Here is a 23,019-nt window from a genome sequence, read left to right as displayed (position 1 = left end):
TTGGAACTTAACATTGAATGTAAAAGACTCATTTATGACGTAGCGTTAATTTTACAAAACAATTGTTTTGTAAACCGTTTCAAACAAATACAAAATAAACACATTTTCAACATTTGTTTCATTATAATAAAACTATCGATAGCAATAAGCGACCACTATCTTGAAGACCACCATGGTGTGAATGCCTGATGAAATCAATAATTAGCCGATAAATCGCCGATAAGGTGTCATAAAAAACACTGGTACACACGATAAGTAGAATCGGATTGTTAATTGCGGGCAATAAAGGGATTAGCGGTGGTAAGTGTTAGCGAAACAGAGCTTGAATAGCGAATTTTATTGGGAACCTATACACCTTACATCGTTTTTTACGAATGTCGGGACAAATCGTCTCATGGCGGGACGGCGGGACAAAGGGCCCAAAAGCGGGACTGTCCCGCCGAGATCGGGACCTATGGCATGTATGTATATACTTATTGCTATTTATTTCAGTGGAAGCATCATACACATGTATACATCGTATTAAACTTGGTAAAGCTTTTTATCATACCACCACGTTGATATCAGCTTGATATCATGTTGCCTGATATCTTTTTTTATATCACGGTCAACAGGAAGTTCATATATCAGTCATGTGTGGAGGCTACTAAGACTTAAGTACAATGTTTTGTTTATTGTAAAACTGAATCAGATTTATCAAAACAAACAATTTGATACCAAGAGGTATAACATTTAATCCACAAACGGAAACAAAAACAGAAAAAACGTATTTTCCAAATATTAATAATGAATAAGTACATGCTGATGACGTCATGTAACAAACGGACTACTTTTTTGACACGCCTTCATATGCAAACATCAAAGGTTATTCTTTATGTATAGCTCCTTTATCCTAATAACAATTACTCACGAAGTGCTGGAGGATACGCAATATCATCGTAGAGTCCCGCGGGAGCTCCTAGGTATGGAGGAGGTGGTGGCGGCAGGTTTTCGATTGGGGCGTTTGGAGCATATAACAGTTGTGAAACATAAATACATTAAATGGCAGTCATTTTCATGCGTTTGCGTGATTTTAAAGTCGTTTTATTTATTTTTTCAAATGCAGTCAGATCACAATAATGAAACTCCTCTAGTTTTGCTTACAACTCTTTAACCCTAGGACAAAACAAATGCATACACTGTTGGATTAACTTTATTTTAGTACAGTGTCAATATATATTAAAATATAACAGATCAATACAGATATAAAACTGCTACATATATAAAACATAAACACACAAAAAGAAAGTTGATAATGCATAGCTACCGTCACCATGCGAATACAATGATTGGCGAATAAAACAGTGGATTGTCGAAAGTTAATGAAACCAAAATTGGCTTTATTGCTTCATGAACGCATACAAAAATAATCTAAGAGGTTTCCAAAAATACAGTCCTTTGTCCTTTAAAACTTAACCCATTATTTTCATGGATGTAATATTCGGCACAACGACGAGTAATTCTATCCTTCGATCTCAAACTGAGTGTTATTACTCGGATTGCTCCAGTTATAGTACGTGTACACGGGTGCGAAGTTTGTGTTTCCATAGGTGTGCTCAGTGTCGCCTGCCTCCGCGGTGCTGTGAGCTCCGAGAGCGCTCTGCGCGAACGTCGTTTGTGCTAAAACACGGCAAGGTATAAAATGCTCTTTTCCATTATGGACGAATGAACGTCGTTTGTGCTCAAACAGATAACATATTTAATTAGAATTATGGACTTATAAAAGATAAACTGAGCTCTTGTCAAATTTCTTCACCACTTAAAACACGGTGACATATACACTTGTTTTAGATTACGGACAACTGACAGAGAAGAGCGCCCTCAGCAAACGTGTATGTTTTTAATTATGGACAAATTATGGACATACACTGTCAAACTAATTGATTGTATAGCTGCAATTGATATGAACCTCATTTCTACCCAAATATATGTTAAAAATGTCATATTTATGCACAAATTGCCATAGATTTATTATTGTTTATAAATCATTCGATCTGTGTCGATTAGAATTACTCACGAAGTGCTGGAGGATACGCAGTATCATTGTAGAGTCCCGCGGGAGCTCCCAGGTAAGGAGGGGGCGGAGGCGGCAGGTTCGCGATTGCGGCAATAGGAGCCTGGCGATCCGGAAGTGCGAGTCCATGCTGCTGGGCAACGGATCGGAGTGGAATGGAGCCAATCACAACTTCAACTGGTACGTCAAGATCAAAGCCGAGACCGGATGGGTCTACTGTTATCTACGGACATACATTTTCTGCAAGTTGCATTAGCATGACGCTTAAACTAAAGCTAGTATATGCTTGATTACGCACTATTGCGAAATATTTATTGACTTTAAGTAAAATGGTAGAATGTTCTTTAAATATCTCAAAACATTCCACGCTTAATCAAATACACAGACGATAGTGTTCTCCTCTTAGACAAATCGACATGATGTCGATGTATAATTTATGCCTCAGTAAACACAACTACTAATAACCGTTATGTATGTAACTTGCGAGAAGTTGTTAGTTAAGATATCATCCGCTTAAAAGCACTACCATATACATGTATGTCAGCAAATTATTTAAAACTATCATGCAACTCTTTGAAGATGTCATACCACGACAAAGTAGCCCATGCCATCATCTTCAAGTGGGAAAATACATTATATAGCAGTAGATATCAGTCTCTAAAATGAGTCGGATTTCAGTCTCCGTGACAGAGAAGCGACAACTAGTCTGTTCAAACAGACCATACCCTGACATAATAAAGGATATCAGTCTCTTTAAAATTTGTCATATATAAGATAGTGGTAAACATCAGTCTCATCAAACGAACCATGCATGCCATAGAAGCGAATATCAACTTTTTTCAATTTTGTCAATTTACCAAAGCGTGAAAAGATCCCTTTAATAGGGAAGTTTCCAAAAGTCCCTTTATAACTATAAAATGAGAATATTGCTTTTTGAGCTTGTGAACTTAGTTTTTCTTGCGCCGCGTTCCACGATAATTTGGGTGTAAACAATAATCCCATGTATTTATAAGCGAAAGTGGTATTTAATTTCGTACCCCGATATATCCAGCGCTCGTAATTTCTTAAAGGTCCGCCATTTCTAAAAACAATAACTTCAGTTTACCTAAATTAATCTCCATTCCCGTGTCAATGCAAAATTGATCAACAACGTTTAACTGTTGTTGAAGTTTAACGGCCGTTTCCGCACAGCTAGCAATATCGTCCGCAAACATGAGACATAAAATGTCAGGTATTTCATTTATAACACTGTTATACACAATATAATTTATTATTTTTCATTAAAATAAACTCTGTATTGGGTTGCGATGAATTACTAATTTACTAGTAACACTTCATTTCATTCTTTAAACAAATAAAACTGCTACATATATAATAAATAAACACAGAAAAAAATCGCATTTATTAAACGCAGCTGCCGTTACCATACGCTTAGTGATTTGGCGGGAAAAAAATCAGTGGATTGTGTGTAATGTATTTGGCTGAAATTGTGGTTATTGCTTCATGAGCGCATATAAATATAATCTATGGATTCGAATAACCCAGACATAGTTCTTTACTAATTAACTTCAATATGTTAATGCAGGGCCGTATGCAGGATATTTTGACTGGGGGGGGGGGGGGCCCAAGCGGGGAGGGTGCGGGAGAGGCCTCCGCTTCCGAATTTCAAGTTTTTCTTAATTTTGCACTTTTTAAGGTGAATTTTTATGCTTTAAAAAACTTATTTCGTGATATAAATTTATGGAATATAACATGTAAATCATCAACTTTCTGAAGTCTAGAGCTTTACAGATTGGTGTGAAATTCACACCGATGTTTAAAGCTTTGTATTTCAGAAATGGGTGATGTTTGATGAAGAAGGAAAGCAAACTTTAGAAATCAAACAACTTCATTAAGAAATGTATAATAACGTATAACTGACAAATAACCATAATATTATTTTCTCTTTGAATTCAAATTTTCTCTAAAGTTTCATAATAAATTCGTAATAAAATGTTTATCACTACTACACTTTAACCTTCATCAACACAGATTAACCATCACAATCGTCGACAACTCTTACATTTGTTTGGAAATTTCTCTATAATAACCGTTTTCCGGAGGTTTTTTAAGCAACGCTTTCAGATATTGAGCAGATTTTTGGTATCCGAAGAGGCGCCCCCTCGGAGAGGTGCTCCCCGGAGAGGTGCCCCCTAATTTTAAGGGGCAGAGAGGTGCCCTCCAAGCAAATATGGATAAGTGCCACATGTCAGAATTTAGTAGGCGGATATCTGCCCCCTCACAATAATTTAAATGGCGGATCAGTGCCCCCATTGGGACTTTCGTCTGTTCCAGTTTGCAATCAACCCAGACACTTACCGTAAGAACAATTCGCAATTTATCGCAACACCTGGTGCTCTTCCATGTGCAATGGCGCCAAGATGTATGAGGCGAACAGAACAACTGCGGCAGAGAAGAGGCAAGCCCGAAACGCCCGTGTTGCAAGCCCAACTGGAGACGTCCCTTTCCTCCCCTTTGAACAAGAACATTCCGTGCCAGGATCGGCCTCAGCAGCCATTTGCACACACACAGACAAAGCCAGTCCTAGACCCACAGATGACTTGAGTGGTCCTAGTCGAGTCGACGGACGAACGATTGAACAATCCAAATTGTTTACGGAATAATTTAGAAACAAATAAATGTATTTATGTACAATAATTTCTATCGTAGGATTTGATGGATTGTAATAAATATCAATGTTAAATGGATACTTCATGTGTTTACTTCTATCCTTATCGCAATATTTGATGAATGAGCAATGTCATTATCAATTGAAGGATGCTACTAAACATTATATTCTTTGTTAACTTCTGTCATCACCTTATTTTCATCATACTTAATCTATGTATTTTACTTATGTTATTTTGTATTTTGCTTCAGATGAGTGATGAAGTAATATGTGAATCGCGCTCTGAGAAACAAACCTTTATTGGTTAATCACATAACAAGTGACATATGAGTCATTAGTAAGTTACCGTTCGCGAACTGTAGATTGCATTTTTGTGCATTTTTGTGCAAAAAAAAAAATTATAATAAAGTATGGACATGACATGATTACTTGACATTGCACATGTTCACGCTATTTCCGCGCGTTGTTGTATCAGAAAAGCATCGAATATATGCATTTTCAGTTGAGCCCAATGTTAGGAATTGATAGTAATAGTTTACCGGGACTGAATGAGCATTTTCACATGTTGTATGCCAATGTTCAATAAGTTTCATTTAATTAAAATCATGACCATGCCGATTACAAACTTTTTTTTAATAGACGCCGCAGACGGCAAATGTTTAGATTTTCAATCAAAACTTTTTCAATGCGGCGAGAAATCTCTTCACATTTTTCCGTTCTCATAATGAAAGTATTTATCCTATTATTTAACATAGTTGAGTTGTCATAAGACTAGTATTAATGGTATGACTTCAATAGAGTGGTCCGATCTTATGAAATATAATTTGTTTGACCTAGGTTTGACCTAGGTCTTAAAGTATGCGGTGGATTAATTGTTAACAAAATCAATTGTGATTGTGTTTAACTTGTATTTATCCAAAGGGTTTTTTAAAATCTGTCTTAGTTTTTCAACAGCATTTCAAAATGGAATAAACGCTTAAGCTATTATAATAATAGCATTACTGCAGGGCGTCCATCTGAACCAAACAATAACGCAGTTTCTGCATGACTTGTACGTTCGGTCAAGTTTCTCGATGGATCAGTTAGAATAAACAGCACATACATGTGTATCATTTAAAAGGGTATTAACGAATGGTCGGATATACAACTCCACACACACGTACACACTTACACACACTGTGATTTAGTATACGAATACTCGTAGGGAAAAAAAAACAACACACACACACAATTTTCCTCGTTTATAAGGCACCACCTGAATAGACAAATCCTGCAGGATCAATCTGCTCAAGGTGTACTTTAAGGGGAAGACAAAATTTAGGGGGCACTTATCCGGGTCATCAATTCTGACAAGACGACATTACTTCGCCCCCTAATTTATAGCAAAAGGGAAGTTCTCCGCCAAATAAAAAACATTGAGGGGTCATATATCCGCCCAGTGAAAAATCTTTGAGGTGGCACCTCTCCGGGGGGGGGGGGGGGGCGCCTATCCTAGAGTCAGAGTTTTGGAGTACATTTAATAGTACCCGAGCCGACAATGACCAATCGAACTATAACAACCGTTTTCATGAGGTTTTTTACGCAACTCTTTCAAATGTAGAGTTGATGTTTATGCTCCCGGTAGGATGGCATATAGCAGTCGGACTGTCCGTCCGTCTGTCCATCCGTCCGGCATTTCATTTTCCGGCTTTTTTTCAAATAGCTTTAAGATATTGGCCCAATATTTGGTGTGTGAGTCTAGCTACATGACTTACAGATGAGGTGTCAGTTTCGTTCCGGTTCATTTTTTTTTACGAAGTTATGGGCCTTGGACTTAGACAAAGACGATTACCAACATCGCCGCCTTATTGCTTCCAACATTATTTGTTTTTCATTAATTAACGTCAGCAATGTCCAGACCTACGAACTCCGGTGTCAGTTGTTTCCATTCGCTGCTTCTCTTTCCTTGGTCAATCAAAAGACCTGTTTAATCAAGCATTCAAGATCCCAAGGGGTTATTGACTGAGCGGGGATGTGGGTACAAGGAGATAAGAAAACATTGCCTTAGTACTTATCTCCACCGGCGAGTAAATTAGCGCTAATCCTTTTGTTTAACAGGGACAAGAAAACACGTCTGCTCTTTTGTATTGAGTGAAAGTGTACTGTGTTTCAGGAGAGAAAAATTGCAGTAGGCCCGTTATTAAAAAAAAACAACATAACTCAACAGCCAGCTTGGAGGGCCCGGGCACCTGGGCCCACCCCCTGGGTACGGGCCTGTAATGGCTATCAAACTTGGTACAAAAACGAGCAGATTATCTTTCGATCTCAAACTGAGTGTTAGTACTCGGATTGCTCCAGTTATAGTACGTGTACACGGGTGCGAAGTTTGTGTTTCCATAGGTGTGCTCATTGTCGCCTGCCTCCGCGGTGCTGTGTGCTCCGAGAGCGCTCTGCGCGAACGTCGTTTGGGCTATAACAGGGCAAGATATAAAATACTTGTTTTAATTATTAGCAAATTAAAGACAAGAGCGCTTTGGACTGCGTTCAAACAAGGCAGCAATTAACATATTGTTCTATAATGACGGACCAATGAAAGGCTTTAATGCTCTGGGCAAATCTTGCTATTGCTTAAACATTGATAACATATAACCGGTTTTTCTTATAATAATGGATGAGTGAATGATAAGAGCGCTCATTTGTGCCTCAGTACTAAAACATCCAATAAAAGACATTACACTGGCAAAATAGTTCATGTAAAAGAGTAGGTAAAGATTTTCTGTTTTTATCAAATAAGCAGCCATTGAATAGAGAATATAGAAATATATATATATATATATATATCATACATGCCATAATTTTGTAGGTCCAAAGCGGGACATTCCATAAAAAAATTGTCGGGACATTTGACCAAAAAGCAGGACACCTAGAACGATCTATCATTCCACCTTTACTATACTATAACAAAAACTCTTGATACTTTTATTCAAGACATAAAACATCTGATATGAAGTATGAAATCTAAAACATAACAATAACAGTTTTATTAAATAAGACAATAGCAAACAACGAAGATAATATTCATCTGTTTAAGAGTACAAAATCTAGAACATTACGACAACAATACCCATTATATTCAATTCAATGGCAAACATTAACGCAGGGGAGGCTATACAATTGACTGAAAGTACGGGTTACAGTACACTATCTACCGAACAGTTACATCAGTTACACACGGAATGCGCGGCCGTACATTCCGTATTTTGTTTTCTTCTTATATACACAGATTAAACTGAATTGTGAATTGTCAGGCACTGTATTGGGGTAGTGTCAAACTGTCATGAATAACAACACGTTGTTTTTATTACAATAACACAAGACAAGATGGGTACCACTTTTACTGTTTGTTGCGATGTTTTTTTAAGCATGTGTCCATGCGCAGTTTGTTACTTGTCAATTGTCGCGGCTTAATTGGAGTAGGGTCAAACTGTCATGCATAGCACCTCGTTGTTTTTAGCTTAATTGGAGTAGGGTCAAACTGTCATGCATAGCACCTCGTTGTTTTTATTACAATTACACTAGACAGGATGGGTATCACTTATTGGACTGTTTGTTGCGATTTTGGTATATTGCACATTCGGAATATCCCGCTATATTGGAACTTAACATTGAATGTAAAAGACTCATTTATGACGTAGCGTTAATTTTACAAAACAATTGTTTTGTAAACCGTTTCAAACAAATACAAAATAAACACATTTTCAACATTTGTTTCATTATAATAAAACTATCGATAGCAATAAGCGACCACTATCTTGAAGACCACCATGGTGTGAATGCCTGATGAAATCAATAATTAGCCGATAAATCGCCGATAAGGTGTCATAAAAAACACTGGTACACACGATAAGTAGAATCGGATTGTTAATTGCGGGCAATAAAGGGATTAGCGGTGGTAAGTGTTAGCGAAACAGAGCTTGAATAGCGAATTTTATTGGGAACCTATACACCTTACATCGTTTTTTACGAATGTCGGGACAAATCGTCTCATGGCGGGACGGCGGGACAAAGGGCCCAAAAGCGGGACTGTCCCGCCGAGATCGGGACCTATGGCATGTATGTATATACTTATTGCTATTTATTTCAGTGGAAGCATCATACACATGTATACATCGTATTAAACTTGGTAAAGCTTTTTATCATACCACCACGTTGATATCAGCTTGATATCATGTTGCCTGATATCTTTTTTTATATCACGGTCAACAGGAAGTTCATATATCAGTCATGTGTGGAGGCTACTAAGACTTAAGTACAATGTTTTGTTTATTGTAAAACTGAATCAGATTTATCAAAACAAACAATTTGATACCAAGAGGTATAACATTTAATCCACAAACGGAAACAAAAACAGAAAAAACGTATTTTCCAAATATTAATAATGAATAAGTACATGCTGATGACGTCATGTAACAAACGGACTACTTTTTTGACACGCCTTCATATGCAAACATCAAAGGTTATTCTTTATGTATAGCTCCTTTATCCTAATAACAATTACTCACGAAGTGCTGGAGGATACGCAATATCATCGTAGAGTCCCGCGGGAGCTCCTAGGTATGGAGGAGGTGGTGGCGGCAGGTTTTCGATTGGGGCGTTTGGAGCATATAACAGTTGTGAAACATAAATACATTAAATGGCAGTCATTTTCATGCGTTTGCGTGATTTTAAAGTCGTTTTATTTATTTTTTCAAATGCAGTCAGATCACAATAATGAAACTCCTCTAGTTTTGCTTACAACTCTTTAACCCTAGGACAAAACAAATGCATACACTGTTGGATTAACTTTATTTTAGTACAGTGTCAATATATATTAAAATATAACAGATCAATACAGATATAAAACTGCTACATATATAAAACATAAACACACAAAAAGAAAGTTGATAATGCATAGCTACCGTCACCATGCGAATACAATGATTGGCGAATAAAACAGTGGATTGTCGAAAGTTAATGAAACCAAAATTGGCTTTATTGCTTCATGAACGCATACAAAAATAATCTAAGAGGTTTCCAAAAATACAGTCCTTTGTCCTTTAAAACTTAACCCATTATTTTCATGGATGTAATATTCGGCACAACGACGAGTAATTCTATCCTTCGATCTCAAACTGAGTGTTATTACTCGGATTGCTCCAGTTATAGTACGTGTACACGGGTGCGAAGTTTGTGTTTCCATAGGTGTGCTCAGTGTCGCCTGCCTCCGCGGTGCTGTGAGCTCCGAGAGCGCTCTGCGCGAACGTCGTTTGTGCTAAAACACGGCAAGGTATAAAATGCTCTTTTCCATTATGGACGAATGAACGTCGTTTGTGCTCAAACAGATAACATATTTAATTAGAATTATGGACTTATAAAAGATAAACTGAGCTCTTGTCAAATTTCTTCACCACTTAAAACACGGCGACATATACACTTGTTTTAGATTACGGACAACTGACAGAGAAGAGCGCCCTCAGCAAACGTGTATGTTTTTAATTATGGACAAATTATGGACATACACTGTCAAACTAATTGATTGTATAGCTGCAATTGATATGAACCTCATTTCTACCCAAATATATGTTAAAAATGTCATATTTATGCACAAATTGCCATAGATTTATTATTGTTTATAAATCATTCGATCTGTGTCGATTAGAATTACTCACGAAGTGCTGGAGGATACGCAGTATCATTGTAGAGTCCCGCGGGAGCTCCCAGGTAAGGAGGGGGCGGAGGCGGCAGGTTCGCGATTGCGGCAATAGGAGCCTGGCGATCCGGAAGTGCGAGTCCATGCTGCTGGGCAACGGATCGGAGTGGAATGGAGCCAATCACAACTTCAACTGGTACGTCAAGATCAAAGCCGAGACCGGATGGGTCTACTGTTATCTACGGACATACATTTTCTGCAAGTTGCATTAGCATGACGCTTAAACTAAAGCTAGTATATGCTTGATTACGCACTATTGCGAAATATTTATTGACTTTAAGTAAAATGGTAGAATGTTCTTTAAATATCTCAAAACATTCCACGCTTAATCAAATACACAGACGATAGTGTTCTCCTCTTAGACAAATCGACATGATGTCGATGTATAATTTATGCCTCAGTAAACACAACTACTAATAACCGTTATGTATGTAACTTGCGAGAAGTTGTTAGTTAAGATATCATCCGCTTAAAAGCACTACCATATACATGTATGTCAGCAAATTATTTAAAACTATCATGCAACTCTTTGAAGATGTCATACCACGACAAAGTAGCCCATGCCATCATCTTCAAGTGGGAAAATACATTATATAGCAGTAGATATCAGTCTCTAAAATGAGTCGGATTTCAGTCTCCGTGACAGAGAAGCGACAACTAGTCTGTTCAAACAGACCATACCCTGACATAATAAAGGATATCAGTCTCTTTAAAATTTGTCATATATAAGATAGTGGTAAACATCAGTCTCATCAAACGAACCATGCATGCCATAGAAGCGAATATCAGTAAAAACATACCGTACCATGACACCGTTGCGGTTATAAAGGCGAGACATTTTCAGTCTCTTAAAACGGAGCATACTATGGGATTGTTACGGATATCAGTGTGTTAAAGGGACATTTTGGCGAATTGACAAATTTGAAAAAAAAATGTTTCGAATTTCTAATTTTTCGTAGTAGATATGATATTTGTGATGAAACAGTAATCACAAAAATAACCATTCACTAAAATATCCATTTTATGCATTTTTGACGATTAAAACACATACAAATTATAAATCGTTACATCTGCGAAACAATTGAATAATTTGGAGAGTTCTGTTATTATCGTTATATTTTGTGATAATTTAAAATATAAAATGCAATGATCGATATATGAGCATGGATGGCCGAGTGGTTTAAGTGCTATACTTTTACTCCAAGGATCAGTTTTTTTAGCCCAGTTGAGGATAACTTATTTTTCTTTCTTAAATTTTATTCCTATTTTTCTGGCGCTATTTATTTCGAATATTTTCATTTATGAATTTAAAGCATGTATTGACAAACTTCAATAGATGCACAAATCTGTGAAAAGGTCCCTTTAAGACGACACATACAATGATATAGTGAATATCAGTGTCTTAAATGGGTACATATATGCAATATTTGAGGGCATTCTTCTCATAAATTGGGGTGTTACCATAGCATAGACGCGGATAAAGTTTCTTAAAACTGACATAATAGCGGATATCAGTCTCTTTAACCCATTTATGCCTAGTGGACTCTCCCATCCTTCTAAATTGGATCAATTTATTTCCAAAATTAGGGATGTCTAGTATAGTTATTTCTATATTTAGAATATTTCTTACAGAAACTCCTCCAAGTAAACAGCGCAGACCCTGATGAGACACCGCATCATGCGGCGTCTCATCTGGGTATACATTGTTTGCCAAAGCCTTTTCTCTAGACGCTAGGCATTACTGGGTTAAACGAGCCATACCTTGACGTAGAAACATCTATCAGTATACTAAAATGAGTTATACCTGAGATATTTACATATATCAGTCTCTTAAAATGAGTCATACCTGAGATAGTTACAGATATCCTTCTCTTTAAATGAGTCACACGTCAGATAGTTACAGATATCCGTCTCTTAAAATGAGTCGTACCTCAGATAGTTACAGAAATCCGCCTCTTAAAATGAGTCGTACCTCAACTATTTACAGATATCCGTCTCTTAAAATGAGTTGTACCTTAGATAGTTACAGATATCCGTCTCTTTAAATGAGTCATACGTCGGATGGTTACAGATATCCGTCTCTTAAAATGAGTCATACCTCAGATAGTTACAGATATCAGTCCCTTAAAATGAGTCCTACCTTAGATAGTTACACATATACGTCTCTTAAAATAAGTCATACCTCAGATAGTTACAGATATCCGTCTCTTAAAATTAGTCATACATCAGATTGTTAATGATATCCGTCTCTTAAAATGAGTCTTACGTCAGATAGTTACAGATATCCGTCTCTTAAAATGAGTCATGCATGAGATAAATACGTATATGTATCTCTTAAAAATGTTTGTACTTGACGTAGTAGCGGATATGAGTAACTTTAAATGGGCATTACATAACATAGCAGCGGATATCAGTCTCTAAAACGGGACACACCGGTACAATGGACTAGTAACAGATATAAGTGTTATACGAAGGAACATACCATAACATAGTATGACATAACGATCACAAAACATATTAGCAGCTACGAGACTCTTAAATTGGTTCACAACGTGAACAAGAAATCTGTCTTTAAAATCGGGCTTTACCATGGATTACTAGCAGATATCAGCATTTTTTAAAGGGCAACAACAAAATATATAAGCATATGCCATACAATTAAAATGAGATATACTATGACATCGTAGCAGATATCTATCTTTTTTATAAGTACCGTACACATCAGCGGATATCATTCTCTAAAAATGCCACCTACCACGACATAGTAACGGATATCAATGATCCTACAGTTCTTAAGGAACGATGGAGGGACCACAGGGATGTGAAGTTTCTCGTTGACGTAGGCGTCCGTGCCGCAACCTTCAATCTCGCCATGCTTGATTTTGGTGAGATAGTTTTGTACAATTCGAGTTTTGGACGTAGCATGGTATGAGACACTCTGAAAACGACACAGAAACTGTTTTACTTCGAAGACATTATATGCTGTACTTTAATGCTTATAATAATATGCAGATTATCATGAGTTATCAGAGAAAATAGAAGTGCATCCCAAAAGAAATCGATTTTCTTCGGTCATGTAAACAATAAAAAGTCGCCATTATAATTGCTAGAATCTCTTTGGTGTGTTATTGTTTTTGTTCTTATTGTTATTTAATTATCTGAAACGGAGTTGCTGTTTTGATTAATTTTTGGAATTATTATGTGTCAAACACAAAAACATTATGCTTCATCCGAGCCATGCTCATGTATTGTCCCAAAATGATTGCACTTCCAAACGACTTTTTGCAATTTTGGAATCAATTTCAGCGTTTATTTAAGTATGATTTGCTTTTGGCATGCAAATCGCTGAGAACATATTATGTTATATTTTACAAGGGACACTATACATGCAACTCCGTTTTTTCTATTCCGGATGTGTTATGGTCGTATACCTAATGTGCGTGATTAGAATAGGAATATGAATGCATGAATATTTCATTTAATATGTGGCAGCAAATTGTTGAAATTAAAAACAAAATGAGAAGACCACGAATACTGTTTCTAGGGAACTGTTGTATTTATCATAAGTGGTATGTGGTTTCTATTTAAAGCTGATTGTATTTAAAATTTTGACATGCTACATATCTTTTTCCTGGTTATTTCCAGTTGTATTATTCAAAATGAAAACACATTAAAGCTTGATTAAAGGATTTAAGGTTGTATAACTAAACACTAGATTAGATATTACTGCATAAAAGTACACGTTGATCTGTTAATTAGGATGTATTTTAAACGTCACATGTGACATCATTTTAGTCTTGTTGTAATGTCATTGTCGTCGCACTGAAATGCGGCGACTCGTATGTAATACGTTTTGTTTTCGTTTATGGGAGGAGAAGTTATTTTACGGATCAATGTATATATTTTAGTTGTCAGAATATCTTGCATAGTGGTGATTTTTGGTGTAAATTAGTGTAAATAAGTACTGCATTTGTGCCTATTACATTTGCTACAACATTTATTGCCAATAATGCAAAGCTAATTCTTTTAATTAATAACTGATCACGGGGACTGGGCAATGATAAAGGATCACAGGGACTGGGCAAATACGCGAACCGGTGAAACTTTCTGGTTTAGTATAAAAACAAAACATAATCAAAATAGATTTATTTTGTGGTTTTTCTAACAATAGCGCATACTTTTGCTGTTCGAGTTTTGGTTAACGCGTATTTTCTTCAATTTTACAAGACGATAGCAATTACACGGTTTATTGCTTTATTGAGAACCGTTACACTACAGTCACTTATTAATATCTTAGTTAGAAGGTGATTTTTGAAGCGGTTCCGAAGTGTAGTGGTTACATATGAGAGGCCCAAGGTTCGAGCCCCAGTAGGATCATTTTTTTATATGTGTTCTATGTTAACTTATTGTTTTTATGTAGACATTTTAGTTTAAATAAATATGCGGTTTTATTGTAAACATTTTTTTTTATTATGCCCATGAAATACATGTGTGAGAGGGTGGGGGATTTCGTTAACACATTAAAACTTTTACAGTGTTTTCATATCAATGAGTACTCAACCCCTATCGTAAATGAGCAACGTAAGAATAAGTTCAGAATCATCTCCCCTTGAAGTTGAAAAAAAAATATGAAATTACGCTAACAAGATGAAGCAGATTTTTTTTAAACCTACACATTTCTGTTCCATTAATGAAAACTGCACACGGATGCCAGTAAAAAAGGAAACCAACGTAAATAAAATGAACTATAAAATATTTGGGGGTTACAACACCATATCATAGATAATGGTTATTTGGGGGTTATAAACAACATCATAGATAATGGTTATTTGGGAGTTATAACACAAAATCATAGATACTGGTTATACCAGTATCTTTTTCTATTTTTTCTTAAATAATCGGCCAATAAATTAATATTTACAGTTGAAAACAAATCGTTCCATGTGACTTCATTGAGTGCCTTTTACACTGAAATTTCCGAAGCCCTTTGATGCTTTGCATCAAAACTTATCTTGTTTGTGGATTGTAATCAAAATTCTCGCCAATATAAAACTTATGTTTAATATACAATCTTATTCACCAAATGGTATACCATATGCATCTATTAGTCTGTAAGACGTACATTTTAATGAGGAATAAAAACAAAATAATAATTATGTTGATTTACTGGGTACTTCTAAGAGCCCTTATTAATAGGAAAAACCTAATAATTTAAAAGAGACAACTTACGAATTATAATTAGAACTTTAACTGCAATGCCTACTTACTAACATGCGGCATTCTCAAAGGGCAGTGTCAGCTCTGTTTAATCAAAGCGCTGAAGGCACTGAAGATGTTCGCTATTGCATAATTTAACACGCAATTCATTTTTGAAAATCAATCGCAAGTTTAAAATGAACACACGCCATTCAACTTTATAAAGTGTGTGTCATAGCGCACGGGTCGAATTTTGTGTGCAAAGGAATATTTTCCTAATATTAAATGACTATCTCACCAAGAATATAAATTCAGAATGAAAGTTCCGTGTACAAAACTTTTGTTTTTTGACACTTTATACAAATAAAAAAATAAACAATAATCTTCGTATCTTGTATATGGAGGAATGAAAGTATATAAACATTGCTGTTTATGCTTTACTTGTAACCCGAGCAGTTCACACGGTGTCAACAACGCTAACATAAACATAGGTATAGAGCACTAATGCGCTTTTAGGCGTAGCTGTTTCAGTTTTCATCTTAGTGACTTTTACATAACGCCAACAGACACTCATGAATATTTTCGAATATTTAATAAGATGATTCGAGATACAACCTTTGAATTTTTGCTACATAACTGCGTATGTGCTCAATTCAAAGGATGTAGCACTGTTCAGAGTAAAGAATTCCGGACTACTCTCTGTATGCTCAAACGACACAAATTGTGGCCCTGTTACAATCACGCGTTACAATCCATCTAGCAGAATTTCACTTTCGCCTCCAAGATGAGAAAACAATCATTAGCGAAATAGTATAGTGTCACGATAAGAGAAAATCGATCGTTTAATTATCATACCACAATGTTTGCCGTACTTGGTCAGCACTAATGTGTGGGTAGGCTGCCATTATTAACAAGTTTGCTATTTTGAATTCAATTTTGAATCAAAAAGCATTGTTCTTAAATGTGGCATTTTCAATTCGCAATGAGATTTGTAATGACCCTCGTCATGCGAAAATGGGTCTTATTCCATATGCGCCCATCATATAAATAGCCCACTAAGCTATCCCTCCTTCTGGTAAGGAGAAACATAACATATTGAGTGATTTTAAAGCGAACAGCATCGCCTATGGCCTGACTGCGCAAAAGCACATGTTGGGTTTAACAAACGCTTGCCGAAACGCATAAGACCCATTTTCGCATGACGGCGCTATTGACGCGTGATTTAAATGTGTTAAAAGAAAACTGCGTTTAAATCAAATATAAACATACGATATATTTCGATAGTGAAGAAAGATACTCAAAACAAGGCATGAGGACACATATGAAGTGCTCTCCCGTAGTATATTTTTTATTTACTCACACTAAAGTGTGGTTTGACAATGCTAACACACATTTCATGCGGTGAATATGCAGCTTACAAGTGAAAAACACAACACAATAGTTTAACTTTTGTTCAATTGTATTTAACTATTTAGAAAAGAAAATTGCTAACTTTATTTCAAAGTCAGCGTATACGCCGACTACATTTTTAAAAGACATTTATTGTTATAAATATATTTAATATAATATATTTGGTTGTTTTCGGTTTTAGCGATTATAAAGCATTTTCGAGGTTGCCTATAGTATGCCTGTAGTAATTGATGAACTCATATCCAACTGTCTATGTATTGAGAACTGTGAATATAAACATGATAAACCTTCTACCAACCTTCTACTTTTGCGTTGCTAGCACCCGTAAATACAACAGATCGCCGCTATCTGTTCAGAACCAAAGAACGTTATTAGAAATACCCGCTGTAGTAGCATGAACGAGCTTATGAAACAGGTCATTCGTATTATTATTATAAATGGTTTGTTATATTCAGGTTTAGCGATTATGAAACATTTTTTTTGTCTATCGTATCGCTTTAGTTATTTTTAAACTTATGTTCAACGTTTTATAGATTGAGAATATAAATAAGCGTCAACTTTTTCCCGAATCTCTCAATTTACGACCTGTACTACGTCATTGAGTTGTATGTGAGAGCGTAACCTATTGCGTTGTTATAACCCGTAAACTTTCCTTTGTTTATCGACAGGCGCATCTATTAATAGCCTCATATCATGAATGCCAAAACACCCGCGAAAAAAGAACCACGTGACCAAATAGGACGCTAAACGCAAATACCATGCGACTACGACTTTTATTATCGCTCCGCAATTCCTTTGAAGCCGGAGCCTTGTGGTTGCTATTACGTAAAGAATTGACCTCTAACTGAAGTAAGCAAAGGAAATGCAGCACCCAATTGACCCATTCCTTCTATGTGCGAAGGCAGATTGAATTTTACTAATGTATGGTTTGCCTATTTTAACACACATTATAATGCGGTAAATATGCGAGTAACAAGTTAAAAACACTATAATTAAACTTTTGTTTTGAATTAAGTTATTTAGAAACCAAAATTCCAAACCTTATTTCAAAACAGCAAGACTACATTTTTTAGAGAATATTCTTGTTATATTTATATGTTTTTTTTAACAGTTTCAGCGATTATGAAACATTTTTTATGTTGTCTATCGTATCCCTGTAATAATTGTTGAACTCGTGGTCAACATATTATTAATTGAGACCTGTGGATATAAACAAGCGTAACCTTAAACTAGTGGGTTATTCTCACCCGGACTCCCCTTTGTTTATCGCCAGCCGCAGAGTTATGAATGAGCTGAGCGAAAATACTACGTAACGCAGACGCAGCAGAAAGTGGACTATTTTAATCATTCATAAACAATATCCTCCGCGACACGTACAATACGATCATTGTTTATTGATTCTTTTCTATAAAACACCGTTCGAAAATATTGAATGTAACACGATATTAATATAATGTTTTCATTTGTGAATACACATTATTGGAGAACTCAAACCTCTTGCATAAATTATACAACTCTTTCTTGCGCGGATACGCAAGCGGTTATTGGGTTAATCATACCTAGGCCGTATCGACCTGAATTTCACATCAAGCACTTTAGACGGTCGCTAAAGCGACCATCTAAAAAACGGTAATAACTTTGAGAATATGACAGAAAAATGTGTCACTGCACTTCCAATCAATTAGATAGATCTACATGTAGTTGTCGAGATATGTCCCCGACAAAAATCTCGTCGGTAAAATAAAACGGACGGGCGGCTAGATATGACAACCTGTTTCCAATATGAAATGTTCTATGAGCGAGGGTACTATTTTGTCAAACACCGGTCAATGAACTTAAAACAATCAACCGTTGAGAAAATAGAATCTTGTGAGTACCATAAGAAGCCTGGCTTTGCTGCAGCTCATTGTCCTGTTACTCTGGTTGTTGATTTCCGCCCAAAACGGAATTTCCTCCCCGGGCACGTAGCCCTGTCTCTCGAGGCGGACGTGAGCGGAAATAGGATCCGATGCGCAGCACCAACAGCACAGCACCTTCTGGTCTGTCTTCTCTGCACGTGACTGTAAGCGGATAAGCGGATTCGAACCGTGATAGGCGAGATTCAAAAGCTATTATAAATTGTGATATGAACGGAAAATAAATGTATGCATAAGAAACACGCGAATGAAATAAACCACGATACCGTTAAACATTCAAAATAGTTAAACAAATGTGTCTGTTTTGTTTTCATGGCTGAGCATAGTGTACAGGATTGAGGAACATTACATGCTGTAGGATACGTTAAGGCAGTCAGTATTTACCTCGAGATTGGGAATGGTATTCAGGTCCAGTGGATCCATAACGGTGATCATGTGTTTAGCGTGGATATCAAAGGCCCATGGTATGTCAACGTCCACGATGAAAATGTAGCGCACCTGTCCAATTTGAGCCTCGTACGAGGACGGAATGTTGTACGGCAGCGTAACGCTAAATGGGTAAGTGTAGGAATTCGGCGATAAAACGATTTCGTCTGATCCGGTAGTGGCTAAAAATGGATTTCCAAATCTGTTATCACTTTCGAATCATATGTTTTAATAAATCACAGTTGCTAAAATATCATTTAACAGTTTAACCACAACATTTTCGTAAAACTACTTGTATATTTCTGTACTGTAATAATACAACGGTGAAAGAAAATTGATTCGCTACTCTGTCATTTATTATGTTACCTAATGTGTGAGTAGTGTGGTGCTCGAAGTTAGCCCCAAATCGGTGAACAAGCCGAAAACGCGTGCATGACTTTTAGGTCACTGTTATACTAAAAGGCAGAACTGATTTTTATACTTCTGATATTACACCTTTCATTCTTGAAATTTAAAAAATGCTTAAATTGAGGAATGATAAATAGACCCTCATGAGAAGTAGTTTACAAATTTACAAGTTTACTCATTTATATTGCATACACGGAATGTATAAACGAATTGTTGGTAACTACACCGTTAAAGATACGTAAATAACAGTTCAGTATGATGAGAACTTAAATTGCCTTGCTATAATAGCTAGCTTTTATAGCGACGAGGTAGAGCGCCTGATATGGAACCGCGTCGCTATAAAAGCTAGCTCATATAGCAAGGCAGTATACGTTCTCCTTATACCAAACCCTGCTACATAACTATTGAAGAAAAGTCGTAAATATTTCCAATACCGTGGTAACACACCCCAAACGGTTAGAGGGAACCAACGCTAAATAGTGCCCGCTGGCTGTGGGTACTCTACCTTTTATCGACCCATTAAAATATATTTAGAAAGCAACCTAGATGATGGATTTTGGATGCTTATGTACGCTTAGAAGAATTCATGTGTTGGGCATAATATAATTGTATCTGTAACGCCTCAAGATTTATCTTATGTGCACTCCGCACAGGCTAATAAAGGACGACACTTTCCGCCTAAAGTAGTTTTTTATACGAAGAGATTTTCTTTAAACATAAAATATTATAAAAGCGGAAAGTGTCGTCCCTGATTAGCCTGTGCTGACTGCACAGGCCAATCTGTGATGACACTTTACGCTCATGCATAAAACCCCCTTTTCACAGAATATGACCCATATACAGTTAAAATAAATATATGTAAACTTAACCTGTAAATTAAGTGTGCATCTTAACAAAAACTTTGACCTAAAGGTATAATAATGTAGTTGTTGGTTTGCTAACCTCTGCTTAGAAGGATGTGGCTGAAGTTGAAGTAGTCCTCGTGGCTTCTAAAATGCACCGTGTGAGAGGATTCCCCGTTGCTTCTTTGCTCCGTCCAGTGAACGTTCGCCCATCCCACGAATTTCAGAACAATGGCTTAAAAAAGATAATCGTTTTGGTATCCACATTGTGTTTAGCGTTTAGTTGTGTTCAATTCAACATAAAGTATAAATTATAAACGCTATTTTTTTAATATTTAAACAATTAAACAAAAGTCTTGGGGCATCGGAAAATCAGTAACAAGTGCAGAACTGAAGTGTTAAGAATAAAGTATACACGAGGCGTAAAGGTTCAATGACTTATGCCGTTTATAGGCGTGAGTTTGTGTGGACGCTGTGAGCGGGACTGCTAATCATGTGGGGGACTAGAACCCTTTTAAGAAAAAGTCACATGGGCAGGTTTATCGCCATATTTTTGCTGGTAAATAATGTGATTTCTTATGAATCTTACAGTGTTGGCATTCTGATCCATTCTGCCGTTTAGAATGTGTGTTAGTTTATTGCTAATTCAGTTTATACTGTTGAATGTATGGGTATATTTTGTAATGCGTCTGACATGAAAAAAGAATAGTCTTAATATGGCGTAATCCTCAAAGATTGTAGACCTTATTTTTCTACTGTGACCGTTGTGTTTATCAAAGTTGCGCCCGAATTGTTTTTAAGCGTCGATACCTCATTATTCTTTATACATATATACTATCCAGCAGGTGTTACGACATTTTAATTTTTATTGTATACCACTACCATTTTACTCGTTTTCTAACATTTAAACTGTCACATTACAAAAAATAAAAATGATTGTAACTTACATCTTACTTTAAGAGGTTCATCTACGTCGAACTGTACACGTCCGGTTATCGTGTCTCCAGGAAAATAAACTGTCTTCTTGTTGTCTATCAGAATCTGAAGGTTTCGCTTCGGCATTTCCTTCTGTTCTATCACAGTTCCACTAATGTCCAACGATCTATTAGATTACACCGATTGTGAGTATTTGTTAAAAAAAATTAAACCGTTGATTGTTATTTGAATATTGATTGGTATAAGCTATTTAAAAATGAGATCACTTGATCATTTTGAAATAGCCTATACAAATAACTGACCGGCATGTATAAACCACCCGATTTCTATATGTTTTACAAATAGTCCCCAATCTTTAAACCGAAGCCGATCGATCGAAGTTTATAAACTTGTTGAATACAAGTAGATCGTGTATAAAAACACATTGATTTTCTCAACTCTCAGAATACAAGTCTTTATAGATCTAAGTTAAAAATGGTTTAGTGCGTTACATTGACATGGATAGTAAGTTGGTTACTTTTTCTTAGTTCCTTATTCCTTATTCGAATAAGGAATAAGGAACTGTTCCTTATTTCTTATTCTCGCGTAACATATTTGTTATAGGGTTTTAAAGATAAATAATTGAATTATTTCTGATTTAAATCAAAGCAAAATAACTCGAATAAATTTACTTTATGTATTACGTTACATATTCATGTGTCTTCTTCGCGCTTGCATAGGATTTCTTGTTTAAACCAAACAGATATTTTCTAATTCGAATACTAACTTCACATCAACAAAACCTGAATCATTGACACTGTTATATAATGAGTAAAGTCAATCAAACATGTACTATATTTTAAATATGCTGGCAAGGTCACCGTTGAAATTTACAAAAGAAGTTTTAAACTGTGTTTTCTATTGTGTAATTTCAATCTCGTTTTTTATTGTATCAGATATATATTCGTTGCTGGCTGTTTCATAAGCATTTTTATTATAAATTTACATTAACATTTTGCATAATTCTCTTAAATGTGTATATTAAAGGATTGTTCAGTACCGTCTAACAAAACAGAAGTACCGTCCGCAAACTTGGGCAATAAATGTTCATCATATTATAGTGTTATACCTTTTATATTCTTGTTAGATCTAAATACTAGTGAACACACTTAAGCGCAGATAATACACATAACAATTAGACAAGTAATCGCACTGCGAAACAGTTGATTTAAAATCTTTATGTAAAATATGAAACCACCAACTGGATCGAATTTAAAGAAGAAAAGAGAATTGTTTTTTAAAATGGACCACGCAAACGCATTAAAGCGAGATTATACGATTTTGTATATGTGTTAAATTGTATTATATTGATAAACTATGTTACAATAAGACAAAATAGTCAAGAACAATTATACATTGAAGACAAATTTCATAAAATGCAGTAAAGACACATTAGC

The 23,019-nt window shown here is 36.0% G+C and overlaps 1 protein-coding gene across 3 annotated transcripts; it reads right to left on the bottom strand.

Annotated features, from left to right (window-relative positions):
- Positions 1–1,176: 1,176 nt before the first annotated feature.
- On the bottom strand, positions 1,177–21,942 carry LOC127836174 (arrestin domain-containing protein 3-like). 3 transcript variants are annotated; one of them, XM_052362652.1, is made up of 7 exons: positions 21,595–21,942; positions 20,748–20,882; positions 19,356–19,579; positions 18,933–19,115; positions 13,205–13,387; positions 2,057–2,276; positions 1,177–1,659 (listed from the first exon to the last, which is right to left on the bottom strand). In XM_052362652.1, exons 1-7 carry the CDS (start codon positions 21,707–21,709, stop codon positions 1,502–1,504), a joined length of 1,218 nt encoding a protein of 405 aa, XP_052218612.1. In that variant the 5' UTR covers positions 21,710–21,942; the 3' UTR covers positions 1,177–1,501. The 3 variants fall into 3 exon arrangements, with proteins under 3 accessions (XP_052218612.1, XP_052218613.1, XP_052218611.1); XM_052362653.1 differs by lacking the exon at positions 2,057–2,276 and adding an exon at positions 10,409–10,628 and having other exon boundaries at positions 21,595–21,941; XM_052362651.1 differs by lacking the exons at positions 1,177–1,659; positions 2,057–2,276 and adding exons at positions 9,529–10,011; positions 10,409–10,628 and having other exon boundaries at positions 21,595–21,939.
- Between the last annotated feature and the right edge of the window lie 1,077 nt (positions 21,943–23,019).

The sequence above is a fragment of the Dreissena polymorpha genome, chromosome 6, assembly GCF_020536995.1.
Source record: "Dreissena polymorpha isolate Duluth1 chromosome 6, UMN_Dpol_1.0, whole genome shotgun sequence".
Taxonomy (NCBI): Eukaryota; Metazoa; Mollusca; class Bivalvia; order Myida; family Dreissenidae; genus Dreissena; species Dreissena polymorpha.
The sequence above is the reverse complement of the archived record's forward strand: the minus strand, read 5'-3'. Positions and strand labels throughout refer to the sequence as shown.